Source organism: Phaethon aethereus (genome assembly GCF_964289735.1).
Source record: "Phaethon aethereus genome assembly, chromosome: 2".
Taxonomy (NCBI): domain Eukaryota; kingdom Metazoa; phylum Chordata; class Aves; order Phaethontiformes; family Phaethontidae; genus Phaethon; species Phaethon aethereus.
The window spans coordinates 113,116,996-113,140,376 of record NC_138582.1 but is presented as its reverse complement, the minus strand read 5'-3'; the positions used below and the strand labels follow the sequence as shown (position 1 = coordinate 113,140,376).

General features: G+C 43.3%; 1 protein-coding gene across 1 annotated transcript in view; it reads right to left on the bottom strand.

Annotated features, from left to right (window-relative positions):
* Positions 1 to 501: 501 nt before the first annotated feature.
* Positions 502 to 23,381, bottom strand: part of EGFR (epidermal growth factor receptor) — a gene marked incomplete at its 3' end in the record, with an annotated part of 161,154 nt that continues 138,274 nt past the window's right edge. Inside the window, exons 16-28 of the mRNA XM_082014695.1 lie at positions 20,884 to 20,919; positions 19,507 to 19,648; positions 17,685 to 17,807; positions 16,346 to 16,444; positions 11,474 to 11,659; positions 7,798 to 7,953; positions 6,853 to 6,928; positions 5,507 to 5,653; positions 2,864 to 2,961; positions 2,253 to 2,420; positions 2,111 to 2,158; positions 1,906 to 2,011; positions 502 to 878 (exon numbers count right to left, since the gene is read on the bottom strand). Coding sequence (XP_081870821.1) covers positions 502 to 878; positions 1,906 to 2,011; positions 2,111 to 2,158; positions 2,253 to 2,420; positions 2,864 to 2,961; positions 5,507 to 5,653; positions 6,853 to 6,928; positions 7,798 to 7,953; positions 11,474 to 11,659; positions 16,346 to 16,444; positions 17,685 to 17,807; positions 19,507 to 19,648; positions 20,884 to 20,919 — 1,762 coding nt within the window. The remainder of the gene's footprint in view (positions 879 to 1,905; positions 2,012 to 2,110; positions 2,159 to 2,252; positions 2,421 to 2,863; positions 2,962 to 5,506; positions 5,654 to 6,852; positions 6,929 to 7,797; positions 7,954 to 11,473; positions 11,660 to 16,345; positions 16,445 to 17,684; positions 17,808 to 19,506; positions 19,649 to 20,883; positions 20,920 to 23,381) is intronic.

The following is a 23,381-nucleotide window of genomic DNA, read 5'->3' as shown; positions in this document are numbered from 1 at the left end:
AACTATATAGTAACATTTTTTTTTTTTCCTCCTGCTGGTGATCTTAGCACCACATAGCAGACCAGCAGTACAAGCATCTGATCTTGTAAAAGGTTTAAAAATTGTTAGAAACATTTATAAAAATACAGACTGTAGAAAGGAATTTGACTGTACAATGTGTACAGCTCTCAAGTTCATCCCAGAGTGGCATCCTACCATGCTACCATTTGAAAGTGAAAGGAATGCATCCATATTTCTTCTGTCCAGGAAGATCCCGCTCCATCCCAACATGCATCCAAGTGCAGGCTATGGGCCTCCGTTATTACGTGGAAATGGGCAAGAAAAGACCCAAACTACCATCAAGATAGGCTTCGCAGTTTCAGCCCCCATGCTGAGAAGGAAAGGTGTGCTTATTGATGCATTGCAGTCACCATTTGCTGCGAGCAAGAGTCCGTTCTTGCAGCAGCCAGGTGGTTCACGGAGAGTCTGGCTTGCCTTGCTGCAAGAAGAAATTCTCTGTGGTCATGCTGAGGCTTCAATGTATTCACTTTTTGGTGCTGCTACCCTCAAGTACTCCGGGTTCTCTGCCGCGGGAACTTTCAAGAGACCGTTAGGTTTGGTTTCCTTCGGTAAGAAGTCCTGCTGGTAGTCAGGATTGTCCAGATTTATTTGGTGGTTTCCCGCCTGGATCCAGTAAGGAGAGCTCTCGAAGACTGTCTTGGCCAGCGGAGACTGGTTGGTGTTGAGATACTCGGGGTTGTCCACAGCTGTGCTGTGTGAATTCTGGTAGCTGGAGTCCGTGGGGACCTTAGAGTTTGCTGTGAGTGAGAAGTTGTTGTAGATTGGATTCTGGACCACTGAGGCAGATGTTTTCTTGGGCACCAACTGGTTTACATACTCTGGAATAAAAAATGAAATAAAAATAAGAAGGAATGATAACGCAGACGTATAACTAATGCAGTCATTTGCATCACCCAGGGTGTAGTTTCAAGCCAGCTGCCGCTCGCTCTGCGCGCATAGCATCTCACTGAACCTCCCAGAGCGGAAGAGAGCCAAAGGCAGGGACTGCTGTGGCACCAAATGCGCTGCCCTGGAGTTCACCTTCAGGAATTCGGTTTGCAAAGCAGCAGAAAGATGTCTTGGACCACGAGACAGCAGGAGAGCTGCTGCTGATTTTAGTGACGTGGGGGTGGCTATGTCCCAGATACTGTTCTGAAATTGCAGTCGGGGAGCTTTGTCGCCAGAAGCTGTTTCCCTAGAGAAATGTTTAGAGATGAGGAAAGTGCCTAGAAAATACAGGACTGGCAGAAACAGAGACTCCACATCTCACTTAAACGCCAGCCCTTGCAGGATCTTTCACCCTTTGCAGCTGTGGTATATTCTTGGAAGTGCTGGCTGGGTTTTTTTAAGGACACAAAGCATCAAGGCTGCACAACACAGCACCAGCTCCCTCGGTGCTCACTGACTCGCTCTCCGATCACCTATGCCATAAGTCCACGTGAAACCATGAGGAACCTTCTGTGTACCAACATCTGAAAGCAGAGAAACTGCCAGAATGCTGTTTATATTGCTGAAATGGTGGAAGGGGTGAAACCTGGTTTTTAGAGGATATTTTCCGAAGTGCAGGGGTGGTAGAAAGCTTTAAACATATAACCACGCATGCAAACTCCCCAGCCAGATGGCACACGTGGTAAACATGAGGAACCTGGCTGGTGAAGGAATTGAAGCGAGAAGTCCAGAAGTAGCAAGAAAAAGTCTAGGAAAAGGATATATGCACACATTTTCACTCCCATTTATCAACCAAAACTGGTAGGAAGTATTTGGATTGTTTCCTTTCTACAGAAAAGGAAGGACAACGATTATATTCACACCCAAATGGCTTGTGAATGAGTGGCTGTAGGATGGAAACATGGGAGAGGTACTCACCCGGGGCTGGCAGGAAGCCGTCGTCTATGCTGTCCTCCAAGAAAGCGCCCGTTGGGTCTGAGCTATATCTCTGGACAAAGCTGTCTTCCCTTACAGGGTGTCCCTGCTAGGTTTGAAGTAGAGAAAATCAATATTAAAGGAACTGTTTTGTAGAAATTGATCCATATAGGAGAAATGCTCCTTTTTTAAAGATCATCCCACTTACCCCGTTTCTGTCGATGCAGGTTGTAGCAGAATTGTTGCTAGTAGCACTCTTAAAAAGAGAGAGAAAGAAAATACAGACATTATGAGGAGCAGTTCACTCGTAAAGTTGCTTGTCATGTTTCCACAGAGGAAAAGTTTCATACCAATGAACTCAAGAGAGGAGTGCGGGATGTTGAGGGGCTGTTGAAGAAGCCCTGGTGTGGCACGAGATATTCATCCGCATCCACTATATCTTCCATGTCCTCCTCCTCCATCAGGGTGCGATAAAACTTGGAGTCTGTAGGGCTGGGCAGGTGCATCCTGTCATCTCCCTGTGAGACAAGTTGGTGTGAGAGAGGACTCGCAGACTCCCTTCAATCCTTCATTATCCCCTTCTCTGAGAGACAAAGTTGTCTAGTGAGAGGTCCAAGATGTAAAATCTTGATCTGTGTGTTTAACCAAATTTAGCTAGAGTTTAGGGGACTTTGGGCCTGCAATCTATGCCTATGCTGATGTAAAATACTGCATTTTGAAGAGGATCAAACTCTGTTCTCTCCGGACTGCAGTGTGGGACTAGACTGGGACCAGTACTAAGAAAATAGTGACTGGTCTTGAAATTCTGTTTGTGGTTCTAGCTGAATGTGTTAAGATCTGGAAAGCAACATTAAATCTGGCCTTAAATTATCCATATTATATGTTTTCACATGCATTACTAATCGTTTTGGGCCTCATATTAAATGTGCATCAGACATCTTCCTACCATTGGGTTTAGTACCTGTATAACGAGATAGCGTGGAGGGTCACGGGCCATTTTCGAGAACTCCGCTATCAGTTCACGAAACTTGGGACGGCTGTCTGCATCGATCATCCAGCCTGAAGGGATGACAATACACAAATAAAGCTGTTTTGGTGATCAAACACAGAGCTTAAAATAAAATGTAACAGTGAAAAGAACAGCACCATACATGCTGTTAAGGATTTACCCATAAGGGACCACCATAAAAAGCTCATTCACCAGCCACTGCTGTGAATTTCAGCATTTCATACGCACATCTTGGCAGTTTTGGGAAGAATGAAGGAGGTAATAAAACTCCATGTAGGAAAAGCTCCAGGCTGAGCCTGTCTCCTCTCCTGCTGGCCTATCTCCGCTCGGGCAGGCAGGTCCCACTTAAGTGATAATAAGGCATCAGTCCTGAGGATACCAAATGGGCGGCCAGCCTAGATTAGATTGGTCCAAATTAGGCTGCTCTGAAAAAGCTCTTGAAGGAGGGGAAGCAAACTAACTTCAGCGGGTGCCTGCAGATGTACGGTGATTTGACCATCTAGTCCTCACTGCACTGCTTCGCGAAATCCTGGGAAGCCTAAAGCAGAAGCCATCCTCTGTACCAGATGTCTTCTACAATTCAAAACATCCTCGCTGGGGACATTTTGAAAGATTAACCATATCTAAGCTGTATTTAATTAGAAAACAGACTTTTAAAAAAACAAGTCCCACAGCTTAGTGTGGATCAATGCTAGAAGAGATTTCTAATATAGATACTGGTGGCTCAATATGTGAGATAACTTAGGAAACCCACACTTTCTGTTATCAACTAACAGATGAGCTGATGTGTTTAAAACTGTTTAAGTGTGAACACTCTTGTGTTTAAAATTAAAAATAATAAAGGTCAAGCTTAGTGTACCTGGAGGAACTCATAGGAAACAGACTATCCATAGTAATGGAGGAATGAAGTGATAATATGCCATCTGAAATCTGCATTAGAAAAATCTCATCATTGCCAGTGACTTTTTACCATGCTAGAAATATGATCTCCTGCTAATTCAAGAAGAAATCCTTTTTGCTTTTTAACAGAATGGAGCATTTGGGCGTTTGCTGCTGCGGCAGAAGTAGCATCTATTATTTCTGAATTTATCTCTGAGTTGTGTACGTTTAAATACTGCTTCTTACATAAAAAAAAAAAAAAATTGTTTTGCAGTAACTTTGAACATTTCAGTTTATACTCTCTGCTTATAAAAGAGTTGACTGGGAATCCTGAATTCCTTTAGACAAAATGACATGGCTTCAACAGGGTCTGTGCTGTAGCCTGCAAACATGGGGTGATCAGAGCAGTGAAAGCTGTGCAACTGAGTTCTGTGGCAGAAGGAAGGCTCAAACCCCAGATCCTCATTCTCTTGCATTTAAATTCAGTGTAACAGTATGAAATGGGATGGGGACACCCCACTGGTGGTGTTTTAAATGGAATAGGTTCCTGGAAAAACGCCTGCTTTCTACATCTGGACTGACCCAAAGGAAGGGTGATGGATGGAGCTCACCCCCTGAGGACATGCTCTAGTGGAGAGCTTTTGAAGACCTGGGACATGACTGCTGCAAGCAGAGATGTTGGCAGGGCTGAGGTGTTAGTAGGGTTCAGCATCACCAAGGAGGAGTTTCCAGGACACTGTTTTTGGGTCTGGGCACCTCCCAGGCTAGGTGTACACATCTGGATCTGGTTCCTGCTCGCTCTGGTGAGCACAGGATTGGGCTCTCCCTGTCCTGACAAAGCAACACTGGGGCACTCCAGGACTTCCCAAAAGTGCTGCACTATGGAGTGTTCATGGTAGCGTGGCTCCTATTTCAGGAACAGGTACATTTTGCTCCAGTGAGAAGGTCTTAAATGCCACCTAGTGGGCTTCTTATCAGCATCCTCACAGACATTGCTGCTAGAGAGCAGGGATGCAGCAGTCATGGTCTAGAGATGCACGGGAAGCCAGGTAATAATCTGGTATTTTAGCAGATGATGTAGATGGAAAAGGGGTTTGGGGTTCAGAAGCCCTTTGATGTGCCCTAACAATGACCAAAAAGTGCTTCACAGACCCCCAGCTCCTGTGCTACTTTACAGCAATACCTGCGTGCCGAAAAGGAGCCATCCGAAAATGAGGAAAAAATCGGACGAGGAAGTCTGGACCCTCATGTGCATCTGCCGTTATGGCGGTGCCTGTGCTCACAGCACTCCTTTAGTAAAAGGAGTACATAATCCATGTCCGTGAGTGCAGGGGGAAGCATATTATTGAACTAAGGGGGAGTGTGGAGGAAAAGGCATTGTTAATTCCATTTTCTAGACATACAAAACCAGAGTTATCAGGTAAAGTGAGTGGTGTTATGCTGATTAATACTACCTGACAATATCAGTTTAAAATACTTGACAATATCAGCCAGTGATGTGAATGGTGAAAAAACATTAGTTGGCTGAATTAGCGACTAATGAAACCATAACCCCTGGTCTTAGCTAAAGCTCAAGCTGTGGAACACACTCTCTTTTCATAATTCTATTTCTGTGCGATCACCAAGAACACAGCATAGATAAATGTGACATAATGAAGGCAATTGTGCTACTTATTTGACTTAGGTGAGCACCCACAACCCCAAATGTGAACTCACATTTGACCATGATCATGTACACGTCGATGGTACAGATGGGGGGTTGGGGCAAACGCTCGCCCTTCTCCAAGACAGAGGAGATTTCACTGGCGGGGATCCCGTCGTATGGCTTGGACCCAAATGTCATCAGCTCCCAAACTGTCACACCTGCAGGGTGGGAAGAGAAGGCCGTGAGAGGGGCTTTGTGCGGAGCCGGGATGCTTGGCCTGGGCGCAGAGAGTTGGTGAGTTGGAGAGGGCTTTCCCAGAGGCACTGCACTGCCAGAGCCCCACCCAGGAAAAGCATTTTCTGCCATGACTTTGGAGAGAGACAAATTAATAAATCAGGTTGAAATCATCCTGATTTCCTTTTGGGGTTTTTCTGGATATTTTTTGGTCTTTCTTAATCTCAGCTAGTATCTCAGTGTTGAACATCCTACAAACTTCCCAGCCCCACAGAAAGGAAATGCAGGTTACCTCCTCCTGGCTCCAACCCAGCAAGTGGTTTTAAAAATAGAATTTGTATTTTTGTTTCAAAACAATCTCGTTGGAGATGAGCAAAAGCAGTTTTTGAAAGAAGTATAAACCAGCTGCCTCAGTGTCATTTGACGACACACCACGTACTCTTGCGATGTAGCTGTTGTGATTGTCTGGTAGCTTAGGATACAAAACAAGATTCTGGATGCCAAGATACATAAATGGATTAAGAGGACCAAAGGCTGTACTTTTTCTAAAAGGACACAGGATCTGACCATCTGCATTTAATATTTTCCAGGAATATAAGAGCCCATGGAGTGGAAATTTTGGAATAAGTTGCTTTGAAAAGTTTCTTTTTTGCCCCTCTCTCTTTCAAGCTGGCTTATGAACTATACCAAATATAAAATGAATTCTCCAAGAAGGTTATCGCTTTGTTTCTCTTTTAGCGTTGTCCTCTCAATTACCAGGACAGCACAAACATTCTAGGCCACAGCACAAGTTACACCGATTGACTCACTGACAGTGTGGCTGATGTGTTTAAGTCCTCCCTCTAGTTACGTGGCTTTTTTCTCAGCCCAGTTATAGTTCACATGAAGTTGCTGAGGAAAAGCATCAGCAGAGCTTCAGCAAATGGAGCAGAGTCTCCTACCTGCAGCCCCTTCCAGGGGAGGGCTCATCATCTGAAAGCACATTCTGCAAAACATCTTACACCTCACTAGCATGCAATTTCATGGGAAATTTACTTTATTGAATAGGTGATTTGGGCCCAATGTTTATGTTTAATCTCTCAGTCTCCTCATAATAGGAAGAAAAAAGCTCTGAGTAGAGCCACTAGCAAATCCTTCAATTTTCCAACCCATTTGCAATAATTATAACTGGTTTTAGACTCACCATAACTCCAGACATCACTTTGATGAGTGTAAATCCGGTGCAAAATTGACTCCAAAGCCATCCATTTAATAGGAACCTAGGAAAATTCACAAATAAGCTTTAAGAGGCCCACATAAAATTTATCAACGATATTTACCACCAGGTGGTGTTTGAACCAATAGTTCGGTTGCAGAAGGGAAAAAACCCAACCATCAAACAACACCATTCTGTGATTCTGTGAACTGAGTGGTAGAGCAGGCAAATTTTGAGTCCCTTATTATTATTTTCATTTATTATGCTGAACCTGGGAACTTGTGAAATATTAGGCACATTAGAAATACGTCTTACAAATTAGTTTTACAATATTTTTAACAGTCAAATTTACTATTTTTTAACCTTCTCCTATCATAACAGAACACAAATCCAATCCCAGGCTGTATGACAAAGACTGATCTGCACTCATATGGTTTCCATTTACGGTCTCTGCAATATTTGCAAGCAGCTTCTCTTTAATTTCTCAGCAGGACACATTCCCTCCATCAGCACGTAGTACAACACGAAGGCGTGTTTAACCAAGTCTGACAGGTCTTTCTTCTGCTATAAATATACAGCATTCCCTTTCTCTTCATAAACGGCACAGTGTTACTGGTGTTGGCCACACTGATGAATTCAGCCATGCTTTTTTTTTTGAATGTTTTTTAAATAATCTTGCTTTTTCCCAGACATTCTGGGTGGGAATTTCAAAAGCATTCGCTGCGCTGCTACCTCCGCTCCCACTGCAGTCCCACCGGCCTGACGCTGCTTCAGCTGATTTCAGAGGACTCCCACAGGCTTCAAAGGCAGCGTGCTGAGATGGCAGCTGAGCCTTTGAAACCCCACTCCCTCTTTTTCCCCTGTGTTTGAGGCTCGTGCGCAAGCACGAGCACCGATGAACGCGCAGCGGTTCATTTCTCCGATGCGCTTTACCTTGCCCCCCTCAGCGTGATACTCCTTCTCGTCGGCGCCCAGCAGCTTTGCCAGCCCGAAGTCTGTGATTTTCACATGTTGAGGAGTCTTAACGAGGACGTTCCTGGCAGCAAGGTCACGGTGCACCAGGCGACGCTCCTCCAAATAGTTCATTCCCTGCAATATAACAGACCATGGGTCGGCACCACGTGCTTTGGGCTTGGACACACGAACGAGTTTTTGTCACCATCTCTGGAAGTGTTCAAAAAACGTGTGGATGTGGCACTTCAGGACATGGTTTAGGGGACATGGTGGCATTGGGTTAATCGTTGGACTTGATGATCTTGAAGGTCCTTTCCAACCTTAATGATTCTGTGATTCTGTGAGTTACCAAGTGCCAGCTGCTCTGGAGTAACTACGCACACGACCATAAACCTGCGGTAACATATCCCCGCTTCAGAAAAAGGTTTGCTGTTTTTGATTTACGTGATGCTTATTGCAGGGTGAGGATATGCGCTTGCACAATTACAAGGAGAAGTAACTATTACCCTCCAGGAACCTTTTTGTGGGTCCATGTGCCAGCGGAGTCATGGATAAAAAAGGGACAGTAGCGGGTATAGCAGGGGATGTGGTTCCTTTGGGATTTAGTTCAAGAAATGTAAAATTAGGATAGTACTTGCAAAGAAGGGGGCAAACCCTTCTTTCAGTTGCATTTGTGCAAACCCGGTGACTTCAGGAGAGCACAGTGCAGAATTTAACTATCACCTTCCATACACGCACAGGCCAACCCTACAGAGAATATGTAGATGCTAATGGCCTGTGAGAAGAGTCTAAACAAAAATAAATTAATCGTTCAAAGTTGCTGATTCTGCTCTCGTTACAGCGTACTCTGCCCTCTCCCTGATAACAATAAGGCATCCCACTGAAAAGGTGAGAAAAGGAAATAAAATTAAAAAAATTCATTTTATGGCTGAACTCAGAGTTGCATCTGTTTTCAAGTCCTCTTTGAAAAAGCAAGTTCTTCCAGTTTCACTGCCTCCCATGATTAGACTGGGTTCGCCATAGCATACGTGCTTTTTTGGTACAACTGCCTCTCCTGGAAGAATACGACTAATTGTGCTGGCTTGACTTTTAAGGTATGAATCTAACAAACAGCTGCATTTCTGACCACAGAGATTATTCCCCTTTCCCTCAACTTCAGTCTCTTGGTGTATGGAATTAAAAAGTTCATGATTTCTAAGTTTCCTGCAAGATCCTTTCTAAAAACCACAATTATTCCCAGTCGATAGGTTTCTGCTAGCGGCAGCTTATGCGCTTGTATTTTTATGAAGAGAGAAATAATAAAAAAAGTACTTCTAACCTACAAAGTTAATGCCAAAATGATCATGTTGATGTGATGACAGAGCACTGGAGGGAGTAATTCCCCTCCAGCCTCCACCCCCTTCCTAAGCCCACTGCTAACCTGGACCACCATCGAATCTTCTACCCAAGTCCCTCAGCAGAACTTCACCCGTGCGCTGCTACTGTTGCCAAAACAAACCACCCAAACACACTGGCGCAATGCCACTACGAGCGTGCATTTAATTACACAACTGGATCTTTAGCGAGCAGAGCTTTTGAAACAAAAAATCTTGAGCTGCTGACAGAAAACAGACTATCTTAAAAAAAAATAAAATCACATAATCAAGCCCCATTAGGACGAAAAATTTCCTCAGAAACATGTCTTGCCGCAGGGACTTATTAAGACTGAAAGCTGCTGGAAGGCAGAATATCTGTTTTACACTAAGCTGTTTAAGACGCTGATAGCTAAAAGACTTGTGCACGTGCATAACTGTACACCAAAGTCGTGGAACTGCTCATCTAGAAAGTTCAGCAGATCTATAATTGTGTGCAGGCCTGGGATTTAAGCCATTTTTCATCATTAAGTGTGAGGCCAATGTGTTCAAAGAGTTACTTCACAGTGTTTCTGCATGTGGAGTGTCTATGCTCTGTCATAACATCTTGTTTAAAAGACAGGACTCCGTAACTCAGAGAAAGATAATGTTTATAGAGGGAAAGAAAACTTAATTCAAAGCTGTGAAAACAGAAACAAAAATAAGCTTCAGAGGCAACTTGCCTCCTGCTGGTTAGTTACCAGACAAATATATTTGTTTCAATTTTTTTCCCCCCGCCAAAAGTACGTTTTTAAAGAGCCAGAGAATGTCCAAAAATCTGGCATGACTTTATCAGAGTAGTAACACCAGACACATTGGTGGGAAAAAGCCGTACGTGTGATTTATGAGCACTTTGAGGAGAACTTCAGTGCGGAGCAGCACAAAGGAGTACGTTGAAGGTCAGGCAGCACTAGAGAGGGTAGAGGTTGCTATGGGGAAATGTTGAACTGTCACGAAAAAAATCAAACAGAAGCTAACAATTATGAATGGCAACTTTTCGGGCAAGTGATGCCCCAAGGATCAATTTGGGGACTGATTTTGCCATCTTAAAAATTAACAAGGAGGAGGAAGAGAAGGAGGAGGAGGGAAATGTGGCCTCCAGCTCATCCTCCAAAGGGGCTGAAACCAGGACAGAGCAGTAATTGATTTTAAACAACAGAGAAAAAGAGTCAGAAAAAGGCAATTCACATCCCAGGTGGATGCATAAATTAAAATTCACTTGCTGTGGAGCACGCTGTAAAAAAAGTACACACACTGAGATGAAAAATGTGCTCTGTATACTTTTGGTGGATACATTTCTGAGGTCCTCAGCACGTTTCCTGAAAGCAAACCACGGCCAGGCGAGCCTGGGATGTATACAAGGTCTTGAGGGACCGATACGGCTGTAAGTGTGTGGTTAGCTTGCAGACTGTCATTCCCGAAATAAGCAGCGTTAAAGCAGCCGGGCTTTGCGGATACTGCCATCCCATACGACAAAACTCCAACGAACTGCAGCTATTTTTTTGCTGGTTTTGCTCCACTCTTCCATGCTTGCAAATGGCTAACCACCTCCCAAACACAGCATGTTGCTGCTACGGGCTAGAGGCTGTACTTAGTCTCCTTTGCTGCTCTGCTCTTTGGCAAACAGTGCCGGGTATGATAATGAGTCTTTTAATTGGCACTATGGCCACTGCAATTAGATTACAGGCACCAACTCGGTGCATATAAATTACAGAACAGCCCTGGGGTGCCCGAATGTCTTTTGGCCACAGCCAGCCTGCGCTACAACGGAGCTGGTATTTATTAATCAGCGGTTTCGATCCCCAGGTGTCAGAGATTTCAGCCTGAAAAATCAGGGTCATTCTCCAAGGCACACAAGGACAGCACCACCATTTGCCCTGTGGCACAGCCCAAAGAAATCCACTGATGGAGGCAGGACTTTGGTATGGCAATTGCCAAATTCTACTCCCTTCCCTGACCCAGCTTTGTTGCATCACATTATTGTTGCATTACAAGGTGTTCGGTTTGGACATAAATGCCTTGGTGATAATACTACGCTGTCTAGGAGCATTTTGAAGGATACTTAAGTTTTGCACGGTAGCTTGAAAATGGTAAATTGTTTAAGACAAAGTAACCGCTTACTGTCATGTATAAGGTATCTAGGAACCATGTGGTAAAATATAAAGACTTACAGAGACAAGTAAGTAAGTAAACACATTACGCGCTGTCAGATCTCCGTGTTAGTCTGAGTTTTAGCGGATCTGGTGGCATGCCGGTCCGCTTACCTTTGCAATCTGCACACACCAGTTGAGAAGGTACTGGGAGCCGATGTTGTCCTTGTGCTCTCGGATGTAATCAAGGAGGCAGCCGTAAGGCATCAGCTGTGTGATGAGCTGAACAGTAGAGGTGAGGCAGATTCCCAACAAGCGGCACACGTGAGGATTGTCAACACTAGCCATCACGTAAGCTTCCTGAGAAGAAAGGACAAAAAGCAATGTGAAACACTCCCTTTGGCATGACAAATGTTTGGAGGCAGTATAAAACAAAACAAGTTGGTCATTCAAGATGTTGGTAAAATACTATATGCAAACTGTGTGCCCTGTGTCACATACAAAATATTTGTATTTCCCACTCTGTGGACCAAGTTTTTTCTACTTTGTGGAAGGTTCAGATTTTGAACACTGAAGCATCACTGAGATGCCACAGAAGAGCCAGTCTCCCACTACTGGTACACAAAGAAAACATGGGACATAAAATCCTAAGGAGAAAACACACAGACATAGGAGGAATTAATAAACTGAACATCAACTAGAAGCTAATGAGATTTCATCATTTTGAGCACCTAATTGCAAGGGCTACACATGTTATGAACATGTGTCATATAGCTTTTTTCCCTCACAGATCTTTTCACAAAACTGACTGGAAATCAGTACTTTTGAGACCTCTGTCCCTCTGTCAGGGTTAGTACTAACCCAGAAAGTCAAAAGTTGTTACCTAGGATGGGACTGACAGTTTGACTTTTAGAGACAAGGCTTCTTTGACGATGTTGTTCTGCAGTCTGTGTCAAACGAAACAGGTTAATAATCAGTTCACCTCTTCAGAAGTGTGAATCCATGTCCGTCTTTAAGCAACGCTGGTGAAAATATCACCTCCAATTGGAAAAGCTGTTTTAGACCCATATAGCAATGCAAATGATACCAGGAAGGTACTTACAATGTGGGAGCCTAAGCATAATAAACCCTTTGGTCAACTGGAATTTTGTGTTTAAGTTTCATAAATATGTGAAAAACTCTTCTTTCAAGCCTGGGTTTACCCTATGTAGCTTTAGGTACCTAAGGTACCCAAGGTACCTCCTCTTCCTTTGCTCTTCTGTAGGAAGGAAGAGAACCCTTCAGAGGCTGGTGCAGTACGCTCCAGACACACTGTTTACATCCTTTAACCTGACTTCACGGTTTTTGCATGCAAAAACTACTTACAGATTTAAATTTGAGATCGATATTTATATTGACATCCACTGTCAAGTGCAAGCTCAGAGAATGGACTCCAATAGGGGGAAAAAAATTAGAGCTCAAGTTGTGGATTTTTTAAATTAACTTTGTGTCTGATTTCACTTCTACACATTTTTAAAGTCATTTGATTGAAAATGAACACAATGAGAAATAAATGGGAATTTTTCTATGCAGTGAGGTTTTAGGTCAGCATCTTAACTCAGCCTCTGAAGTAACACCAACATCCTTTGGCAATTCAACATTATCCCCCAAAGCCTAAAAGTCAGGCCACTATTGTGGCAAGGAAAGGAGCAAATTTGCACTTTCTAAGAGCTTAAGAAATGAAATACCATAGCACTTTACTCATCATCTCATAAGCTTTCCACAGATGTCACATAGCTGTGTAGCTGGTAAGAACTATTATTAAACAAAGTTATTAAAGCAATGACGTTCAAGAAATAAGCAACCTCAACTCTTAAGCAATACTTTCTGGCCTTGGTATTGCTGTTTGACGTGCCAGCCTAAGCAAAACGTGATGTAATGCAGTTTTCTTTGGAGGTGCTAATTCTGCATTTGGTGTCCTTGTTTTGGAGCCTCTGGGATTAAACTGGAAGACAGGTTAAAGATGAACTCTGTCAGAACTGTGTAAGGGCTCCTCAACCTACTCCAAGATGTGAGCAGAGCGTTGAAAAACAGCCCTCTGTCAAGGCTAACACCGATTCTGAAGGCTGGCCCGAGGAAAGATGAAGCAAGAATACAATGGGCTATTCAATTATGTAGATATTTGTGGCAATGTTTTTTAGATAACCTTGCGAATCCACGATACGATGCCCAGGTGTAAGCAGAGACCGAAACACGCTAAATCTCCCTAGGCTTCCAAACGGAGCCGTCATACCGATGAAGGACGGCTGTTCCTTGCCTTGCTTCCTGCTGGGATTCAGATCCATATTGTATTCATTCCAGCAGCCGGGGGAAAAAGTCTGCAGAGTCGGAGCTGTTCTCACTGCCCATCTGCCGCGCAGCCCGCGCAGGGCTGACCTGGGGGCTGAGAACTGGGATGCCGAAAGAGGGGGGTGTGCGTACGGGCCACACAGCTTTCGGAGAGCGTCCAAGCGTTGACGCTGCCTGTTACATTTGATACCGCAAAGTAAAATAGGCCACCGCCTCCTCGCAGGGAGCAGAAGGGAGCTATTGTGCAGTCGTGGGTCCCTCTAAGTAGCCCAAGACATTAAAGTGGGCCTTTGTTTCAACTGTTTATCTTGGAAATCTCTGCGGTACGCTCTGACCTGCTCCAAGTATGCTTGGTATTCAACAACAATCTTCTGAATTAGCCCTACCCTAATAAAGCCAGAGAGAGCTCGCCTGGATTATATGAGCTAAAGCTGCCGCGCTTGTTCTATACCTAGCGTGTTTCTGTAAGACAAATCATCTTTAATTGGACATTATTATCGCTGAGGTTTCAGTGACCTTGAAAAGTTGGTTATGTAGCAAAAATCTGTTTTGGGAAGAGCTTTTGGAGTCATCCCTCTGACTTCTTTCACTGGTTTTCTATTTTTTAAATTTTGCTCCAAAATATAGAATTAATTCCACCAACCGAATCATCTGAAAAATGAACAGGACTGAAAAACGCAACAGCTTTTTGTTAAGCATCCTAATCCAATTGGAAAAGATCATGTGGGGATTTGATACAGAAACTTCTTTGAAAAGAGAAAGTACTTCGATACTACCGAAGAGCACACAGTCCTTGCACCTACTGCAGGTGCGTGTGAATATCTTGATCTGCTGAAGGCAGACTGCAGTACTGTAGGCTTATTCGTTAACCCTTCCTTCAGTACACAGGAATTTTATGCAGTTAAGTCCAAAGCACCTTTTGCAAAGTCTGTGTTATGCTTCTTATCACCGTGAAGAGGGAAACGAGGGGCAGAGCTCAGGGCAGGCAGCTGAGCAGCATCTTTGCCAGATCCCCCACGCGGGGAAGGCCAGCGAAGGGAGGGAGCACAGCCTGCCTGCAGGCAGGTGACGGGTGGGGACCAGGGCCCCAGGGGTCAGGGATCTGGGGAAGGGGCTGAAACTGGCCTGGAGTCTAACTAAAAAAAATATTAGGATGGATTTTGCTTTGTGTATGGATTTTGAGGTGGATCATCTATTCTTTTGCATTGCTCCAAAACACGTATCAAATCATATGGTACATAGCACACGATCTGTTGAAGTAATGTATTGGAATAACACTGTTTATTCAGGGTGACTGGAAAAATCCAGTGTGCTTTTATTATCATCAGTAGGACAGGTAGGTTTGTTCACAGCCGTTCATCCTGATAATTCTCACTGCGAGACTTGGCCTTTTGTTAAGATCTTCACCAGCTTGAACCATTTGAGATGAGCCTTCCTACCTGAGATGTCATTTGCTGTCCAAAGCTGGATTTTTTTTTTTTAAATAAATTTCCAAGTAAAGTGGTTCAGTTCCTACCAAAATTTTAAAAATCCAGTTTTCCCCCATGGCTGAAAGACCACCACTTTCACACAAACAGGCTGTCCCAAGCTGTGGACCTGCACTTCACAGGTCCATTTGGGTCGTACCAGGGATGTGTGCCCTGTCCCTGCAAACAAGCACTCCATAGATGAGCCCCTGCCAAATCCTGACTTCCAACTTACGCTTTCTAGAGGCACACTCATGTGGCTATAGCAAGGAGAAGCTTAAAGACTTTACCTGTACCAAACACACTGTGTTGCTTGGGGAGTCCCTGGAGACCCTGGGCTGACCAGTCCTCCCGAGTGACCCAGCAGGCTCCAGCTCTGGGCTCAAAGGGCTGAACAAGACCCCCCCTCCCCCCCATTTCTTGCTGCTGAGGTCTGAACCACAGCACGGGAAAGCTGAACTGAATGTGTAGCGAATATCCGAGTGCTCCTCTCCGCACTCAGCGTTTTTCTTTCCTCGTATATAAATATATATCCTTGGTGCTTTATATTGTATAGCTTCAGATCTAGCGACAGAGTTCAGATTTTTAGCTTTTCCAAGTTCAGAGAACTCTGTATTTAGGACTCTGGCTCACCCATTGTAAACTTGCATATTTATAAGCTCTTGAAACAGTGTCCCACAGACTTTTTTGCTGTTTTCTGAAGTGATGAGCTATATCCAAGCAAGAGAACAAAACTCCCATGCCTCTTTCAGAAAGCGAGATCATTTCTTGCTGTTCATGGCAGAGAAATCAGACAGCTGGGATATTTTTTCCTTTTACATTTACAGCTAATTTAATCCTATGTAACCAAGCAACTAGATTATGACAATCTGCAATGTCAAGATTCAAAAATCACTTGTTATGTTGTTATTGGTTTTAGTTCTACTTCCATAATGGCAATGAACGCCGCAGTTCAAGGCCTGAAACATCAGAATAAAGAAAACAGAATTAACTGTAAATGTATGGTCCTGACTGCTCCTTAGGTGCTACCCCAGAAGTATCACATCAGTATTTGGACTGCGAGCAAAAGGTTCATAAGGAGACACAAAAGCACTTCACAGACTAGACTGCAAAGCCCAGTACTTCTAGATGGAGAATGCAGTTTGAGGTGCAAACTATATCTTCGCACCCAGAATCCTGAAATCCCGTTAGTTGTTACAGGGGAAAATCCACAGACTACTGACAACTTGACAAAACAAACATGAAAACTTACATCAAGTATTTCCTTGTTGGCTTTTGGTGATGTAGCTTCTCTCAACTCTTTAATAGCAACAGGAATTTTAACCTTCTCCCCTTCTGGGATCCAAAGCCCCTACCAAAAAGAAGTACAAAGAGTTACTCTGTCTCATATCTAACAGCTTAATTCTCACAATTACATATACATCTTCTGAGTAGACTTATATATTCTGACCAATGGGAAGACATGGCAGATAATGAAAATATCCCCCAAAAAAGTGTCTTGTGGGTGTTAACAGAATCCTGTTAATGGAATGAGTGGTATTTTTCTTTCAGTCACCTCTACTGTATTTTTTTGGAAAACCATGTTCATTACTGTCCCTGTAAAAATAGCCCAAGAGATGCATAAAGAACAACTTTTGCGGATGGAAATCTAATTAATTAGCACACCACAGCAACTGCATGTGCAAAATCTTGCCACTTCCAATTTATAAATCATGGGATGAAAAGAATTGGCATTTTCTCATGAAAGCAAGATGGCATCTACACTGTACAAACAATCCAGCCCTAAACGTATGCAGTGGCAGAGAGGTTTATGCCCGACTGGTTTAGTGCTCTACATCTATAGTGTCAGGAGGCCATTTAGGTGGCAGGTGAATGGCGTGGCACTGCGAGGACACTGCTAAAGTACCCAGCAAGGTAGGTGCACATTTTCAGAGGTCAATGGGATTTGTGCCCCTGAAGTTCCTAGCCACCGCTAGGAAGCCTGCTTCAGAATGCAGAGCTTTATAAAGAGATATATGAATCTACAGTTTATATTTCAGTACTACTGACAAAGCCTGAAACACATATCCAGAATAAAAGGAGGAGCACAGAAAAGTGGAACTTGGTGAAGCAGAAACACAGAGGATAACAAACACCAAGAGAAAAAAATACTTTGTGGACCTACACAACTGAAGGTGTGTAGACACCTCCACACATCTGAGTCAGTTCTAATGAAAGAGTGAATGCCAATTATGAAAACAAGACTCCAGACCACACAGAAAAATGGCTTAGCACAGAGCTGACCAAAGTGCCTTTTTTTTCCTCATATTCATTACAAGGTGTGTTTGGCTGTGGTAGTTTTTAAGTCAAGATCTTTGTCCTCCAGGTTCAGCTTTGGCAACATCTTATGTAAAATTTGCCATGTTACCCAAGTCATAACTCAACTAATGAAGATTGAGTCATCTCTCTACCATTGAATATATGCATGCTATACAATCTAGTTTAAAAAAAAAATCTACACAATGACCGCAGCTCCCAGTTCATCCTTTGTTTGGGTGTCTTTTGAATGAGGGAGCAAGACAAAAAGGGGAAGAGAAACATGGTCATCTTACCTTATAAACAGTGCCGAAAGCTCCAGAGCCTAAAACTTTGACCTTTTTAAATTCTGTTTCCTTTAAAATTCTCAGATGAGCCTGGTTTGGTGCCTCTCCGCTGGGCGTCAGGGGTTCGACAAGCTGGTGCAGGGAGAAGAAGATGTTAGAAGGATATACAGACTAGGAGGACAGCAAGCAGCATGCTTCGGGGAAGCAAATAAATCCTTCCTTTAAAATAATGAACATTTTATTTCACGTGCAGTTTATGGGAGGACAGGTCCACTCTGACTTGCAGCAATAAATATCTAGAGCCGCTCCAAATTTTAGAGGTAAAATCAATCACGGAGTGGTGACTGCCGTTTTGAAGGAGAATGAGGGAATACTACTGTTCAAACAAAGGCTTTGACTTCAAAGCCTTAAAACACATGGCATGAAGAACAATGTAATTTCCACTAGATCCTAGAGAAGTGGTTTTTTTTTTGAACTTGTGAATAAATTATAAAAATGTTTTAAATAATGGGCAAGAATCACCTGCAACCTTTCAGGTCTGCTCTTGTTTAACTGGAAGAAATTCCCATGGCACCAGTGGCTCCCCCAGGCCACAGGGTTTACAAGCAGGAATTGAAACTCTGAGAATGATTCTTTTCTCAGTAAAAAAGGATGTGGTGAATTGACTATTGATGTTCTCAAAATTTGACCCAAGCCTTATCGCAAATGGCAGTAATGCCCTCCAAACAGGATATTTATTACTTTTTTTATGCGCAAGTCAGCTTTTTCCCTTAGTGCCTTATTTTTCCTTTCCCTTAAAAATAACCGTATTTAGCTAGATACAATCTGATTTTAGTGGGCCAGCAACCTTTCTGGTGTGATGAAATATCCTAATTTTGAAGAGTCCAGTGGGTACAATATGAGCTGAGCACAAACTGAAATCTACTACCACAACTGTAGAATACAGGAGTATGTAAAATATTAAGTGCATTAAAAAGCAGGACAGCTTTTTTAAAAGAATTTTAGCAGCTGACTCTGCAAAGCCAGCAAGCACAGAAGGAAGCTGTAACTGGGCTTTTAGCAGAATGCTAAATAAAATTTGCTAATTATTTACCAAGATTGGACTAGAAAGAGAAGGGAGCTGATCATAAAACAGCAGCTTTAATCCAGGATAATGAATTTTGCTATTTTATGTGTGAGGTACCCAGAGGGTGATGCTGTAACACACACAAAACCATGGGGAAAACAAAAAGCAGTGTAGAAACCTTGTTCATGCCCAACAGGGTGAACCATTCACTTTGATGGCTTTGTGGGTTTTTTGTGCTAAAAACAAACCAAAGACAAGACACAAACACTTTCTCAATTCCTTTCCCTCCTCTCCTTTCTCTCTCATTTTTTTTCCTCAGGATCAGACATATGCCTGATCAAGGGAGTAAAATTTTCAAAAGCGTCCAAGTTGCCACAGCAGCCTCAAGGCGTGTCTGGAGGAAGAAACGATTTGAGGCTGAGGGTCAACGCAGCAAGATGGTATGGATCAGCCAACACACTGCACCTCATCTTGAAGATGTAGTTTTTTCCAAGTAGACAATCTCAATGATTTTCACTGGGTATCTAAATACCAGACATCTAAATCCCCTAAAGCTTTTGAAAATATATCCAGAGGGATCAGACTTGAGATGAAGTGAGAAGGTGTTAGGTGCACAACTGCGCAGCAGGTGCTGTGTTTGCCAACCCAAGGGCTTGTTGAGTAACAAGGCAGACGCACGGTGCTTTAATTCTCTGGTACGAGGAGGCCGGCACCCATTGCCCCAAATAAAGCAGCCGGTGTTGCAGCTGTGCCGGCAGCACTCACCTCCCTCTCCTGCAGCAGCCGGCGCAGGGTCCGCTTCCTGACGATGTGGCGCCGCCGCAAGTAAAGGCCAATGCCCAAGCCGACCACCACCAGGCACAGGAGACCTCCGACAACACCAGCTGCGATAGATGGGATTTTGGAGCTGAAAGAGAAAAAAATGCTTAGGTGTAAGATTTAAAAAAAATCCCACTGAGGTTGCATGAAGCTTTTAGGTTTTGATCAAACGCAGACTCTGGACATCCATGTATCTGACATTTCAGATATCTTGGGCATCTGTATTTCTCAGTTCCTCATCCTGTAACCTGCTCAAAGTCTTCACTCTTGTCTCAAACTCACAATTGGAGCTGATCCTCATAGCTTAAGTGAGGGGGTTTCTTCTCCCTCTGACAAACCCATCAAGCACATGAGCATCAAATCTGTGATGCCTATATATGCCAGCCATGGGCAGCCTGCATGTGATTAGAAACATGAAGCACCTGGAGAGGAGGGGATATCAAGAAGGCATAGGCAGTTGTGATAGCAGCAATGAAGCTGACATCTCGCCATTATTGGGAGGGTCATGCTGTAAAGGTGACAATGAACTTCAGGTCATCAGCACTCCTCCCCAAGTACAAATGTCTGAGGCCAGGTAATGTGTGAACCATCCACGTTGTATGTACAGATTGCTGCCTCTTTTTTAAAGCCTGGGTCATTTCAAATTTAAGTTGAAAAGAAAAACCTGTTTTCCAAGGTTACTTTTTGGTCAGTACTTAGAGATCTATAAGAACTCATTCTAAGTTACCCCAGGGATTACTATTAAATAGAGTCACTTTTTAACAGTAATTCTAGGCTGAATTTGTCTTGCCATAGCATGACTTTGTGGCCAGAAACTAAATCCCTCTTAGTCAGAGAAGCCTGTTTGCTTGTTGCATGACCTTGAAGTCATGAAGCCAAACAGTGCAATGTAAGATCTAGTGTGAAGAATGAATGTCCACCTGTGCACAGAGATGTACAGGGCTAGAAAAGACCTCCGGGGTCTCCGAGATGAATCCTCTGTAATGCAGGTAACCATATCAATCCTAAACATATCTCTCTCTGCCACTAGCCCTTAATCCTTTCTTATTCCAGCTCCTCTTTTTGTTCTCCAGTAAAAGGTCCCAGGCCTCACCTTGACAAACAAGCTAAGCAGAAGGAGGTTTTGGAATCTTGTGCCTGTAGGAGTATTTCTCAGTTCTTTAAATAATTTTTATAGGTCAGAGCCTGCTCTAATCTGTCACTTCCCTGTACAGAGCTGAAGACTTAACTTTAGTCCCAGCCTTGCAGTGTCCAGTGTGGAAATGTAAACACGCATGCATTCTTTCCAGCTCTGTCGTTAATTGTAGCAGATGAAATACTCACCCATTTGGACAGCCTTCAAGACCTGGCCCTTTGCACCTGTAAAAACAAATGAACATTACAAACATATTGGCTCTGGCATACATACTTCTGTAATTCCAACTAAGAAGAGTGCTACTGATTGAAAAGTTTATGTTTCAGAGCCGTCGAAGTATTAACACAGGAATTTATAATACTCATACACTCTATTAAATATCAGTCAATGGCCTTGCTCCAAAATCTTTTATCTAGAGGCATAGTTATGCTGCATACTCAGTTGAAAGAGTATTTTAAAACAACTTTCTATCATGTGGTAGAAGGCGGGGAGGACATAGATAATACAAAATTCAAATGGACCTGGATTCCCTGGCTCTGCGTGGACATCTGCGTCGTTAGCACAGAAGCTCTCCCCTGCACAAGGGCAGAAAGCCACATGGAAACGTGTCACTGCAGACCCTCCTGCATAATCCTTGTTTCCTCACAAGTAAAAAAATTCCAACTTCCAGACTTTCTATTGCAATAGAAAACTTGGGTAGCAGATATACATTCCCATCAGAAAACAGGATTTGACAGCACTCGCTTTGGCTGCAGTCTGTTGGTATGTGTCCATGATACTTTTCTTTCAGAATCTAAGGTCTTATGTTACTGGTAATGCATCTTATCCAAAGAGCCAGAAACTCTACTAGCAAGTCATTCACCCTCCAGTTGAGTTTAAAATGCCTGAAATTCATTTTGGCAGCCCAATGCAAAAAACAACACGGATGAAAACACAGTGACTGCATTCACTTGATGGTCTAACAGGTATGAGAGGCACCATGCATTCCCTAAGTGCTGTTGGGCTATAAGATGTATGCTCTTCATGGGAACTGTGGTCGTTGTGGTGTTTGCCAAGGAAGGAGAGCATTACAGAGAGGGTTACATCACCTCTGAAAAACAGAGCACAGCAAGGAGAAAAGTCCAGTTTGTGGTATCCGCTCCCTGCGCTGACTTAAAGAAAATGGATCATCGCAAAACAACTCCAGAGGAGGTCAAATAGGGGGTAAGGAGTGAGCCTGTGCTGGGAAAACTGCTCTGAATTCCCTCTCCCCAAGAGGAAAAACCAAAAAAATTTCAAAATGGCACGTGGAGTTGCAGTTCTTATCTCATAACTTGATCTAGGTCTGGGGGAGGAAGAGGTGGAGCAACTACTCGTTTTATTGGGTTTTTGTTTGTTTGTTTGTTTTCATTACTCTGATCTTCCCTTGCACTTGCCTTGTTTCTGGGCCAACACAGTGCTCCAAAGACCCAGCATCTGGAAGGTCTTGTGAGTTCACTGGGCTCCCATGCAAGAATGTGCATCCCAGTGTCCTGGACATGCTGGAAGTGCTGTGCATACTGGTTCCCGGATCCCAGCCACCCAGCTTTGTTAGTATTCCCTGTCTGCCTACAGCTTGGTTTGTTTGCTCAGTTGTGTAAGTAAGCACAGAGAGGCTGCACGTGCAGAGCAGAACCACCAGCTTGCTTACGGTCACAGGAGACGTATCTGACTTTGCACCAGGCTTTACTCTTCAGGTGCTCAACAGAAAACAGATCTCAGACTCCAGACCTCATCCTACCACGCTCTACTACCCAGATCTGAATTTCTGTATGCTAATGCAACAAAGCCTGTGCAGCTTCTCCTGATAAAGATGTGAAAATAAAAGACCTCACATTATTTCAGGATGTGACTGTGGTCCCTCAAATTATGTCTTCCTAAAAATACCGATCTGCCTTGCTACTTTATGATGGCAAGTCCTCCAATGAGCTTCCTAACAGCAAAAAAAAATTGGCGGAGGGGACAGTATCTATCCTCTGAGGAATGACCAACCAGTTATTTTCCTACACCAGAAAGTAGAAGCAGGAGAGGTGTAGATTTTCGTCTGTCCCCTTCTTTTTTAAAATTATTTCCCACACAAATCCATCAATATGAAGTCCAGTGGGATAAAGTAAAAAGGTGTTTGGGAAGAAAATGACAGATCAGCTTGTGCTTTTCAAATCCCACATGAATTTTTTTAATTTCACAAGTCAAAGGAGAAACAAAGCCTATGACAAATATCCATCCAGGACTAAATATAACCATCTTTCGTAATGTGGAATTTTATGATGACACCCAACATAGGTAACCCAGGTTTTATGGAATCCAAACAATTACTTTTTCCATTCCTGAAGAGTTTTTCTTCTGCTTACAGAAACCAAAATGAGAAATGTGACCTTCTGTTATGAACTGTCACAAGATCTTATGCATATATCAGATGGAAACTAGCAGCAGTTGTAGTCTCTGAAATATTTCTCTACTTATTGGAAAATCAGTGCTGTGTACAAGTCCCTGAAAACTATTGCATCCTGAACTGAGCATTTCATCTGTCTACGTAAATATCGCTCATCCCAGTGCGGACACATTTATTTCTCAAATCCATCAAGATTTTAACAACTTTCCCCTCGACTCATAGCTCCTAATTTGATATAATACGGCCAGGTTGCTATGATTTATGACTTTTCAGAGG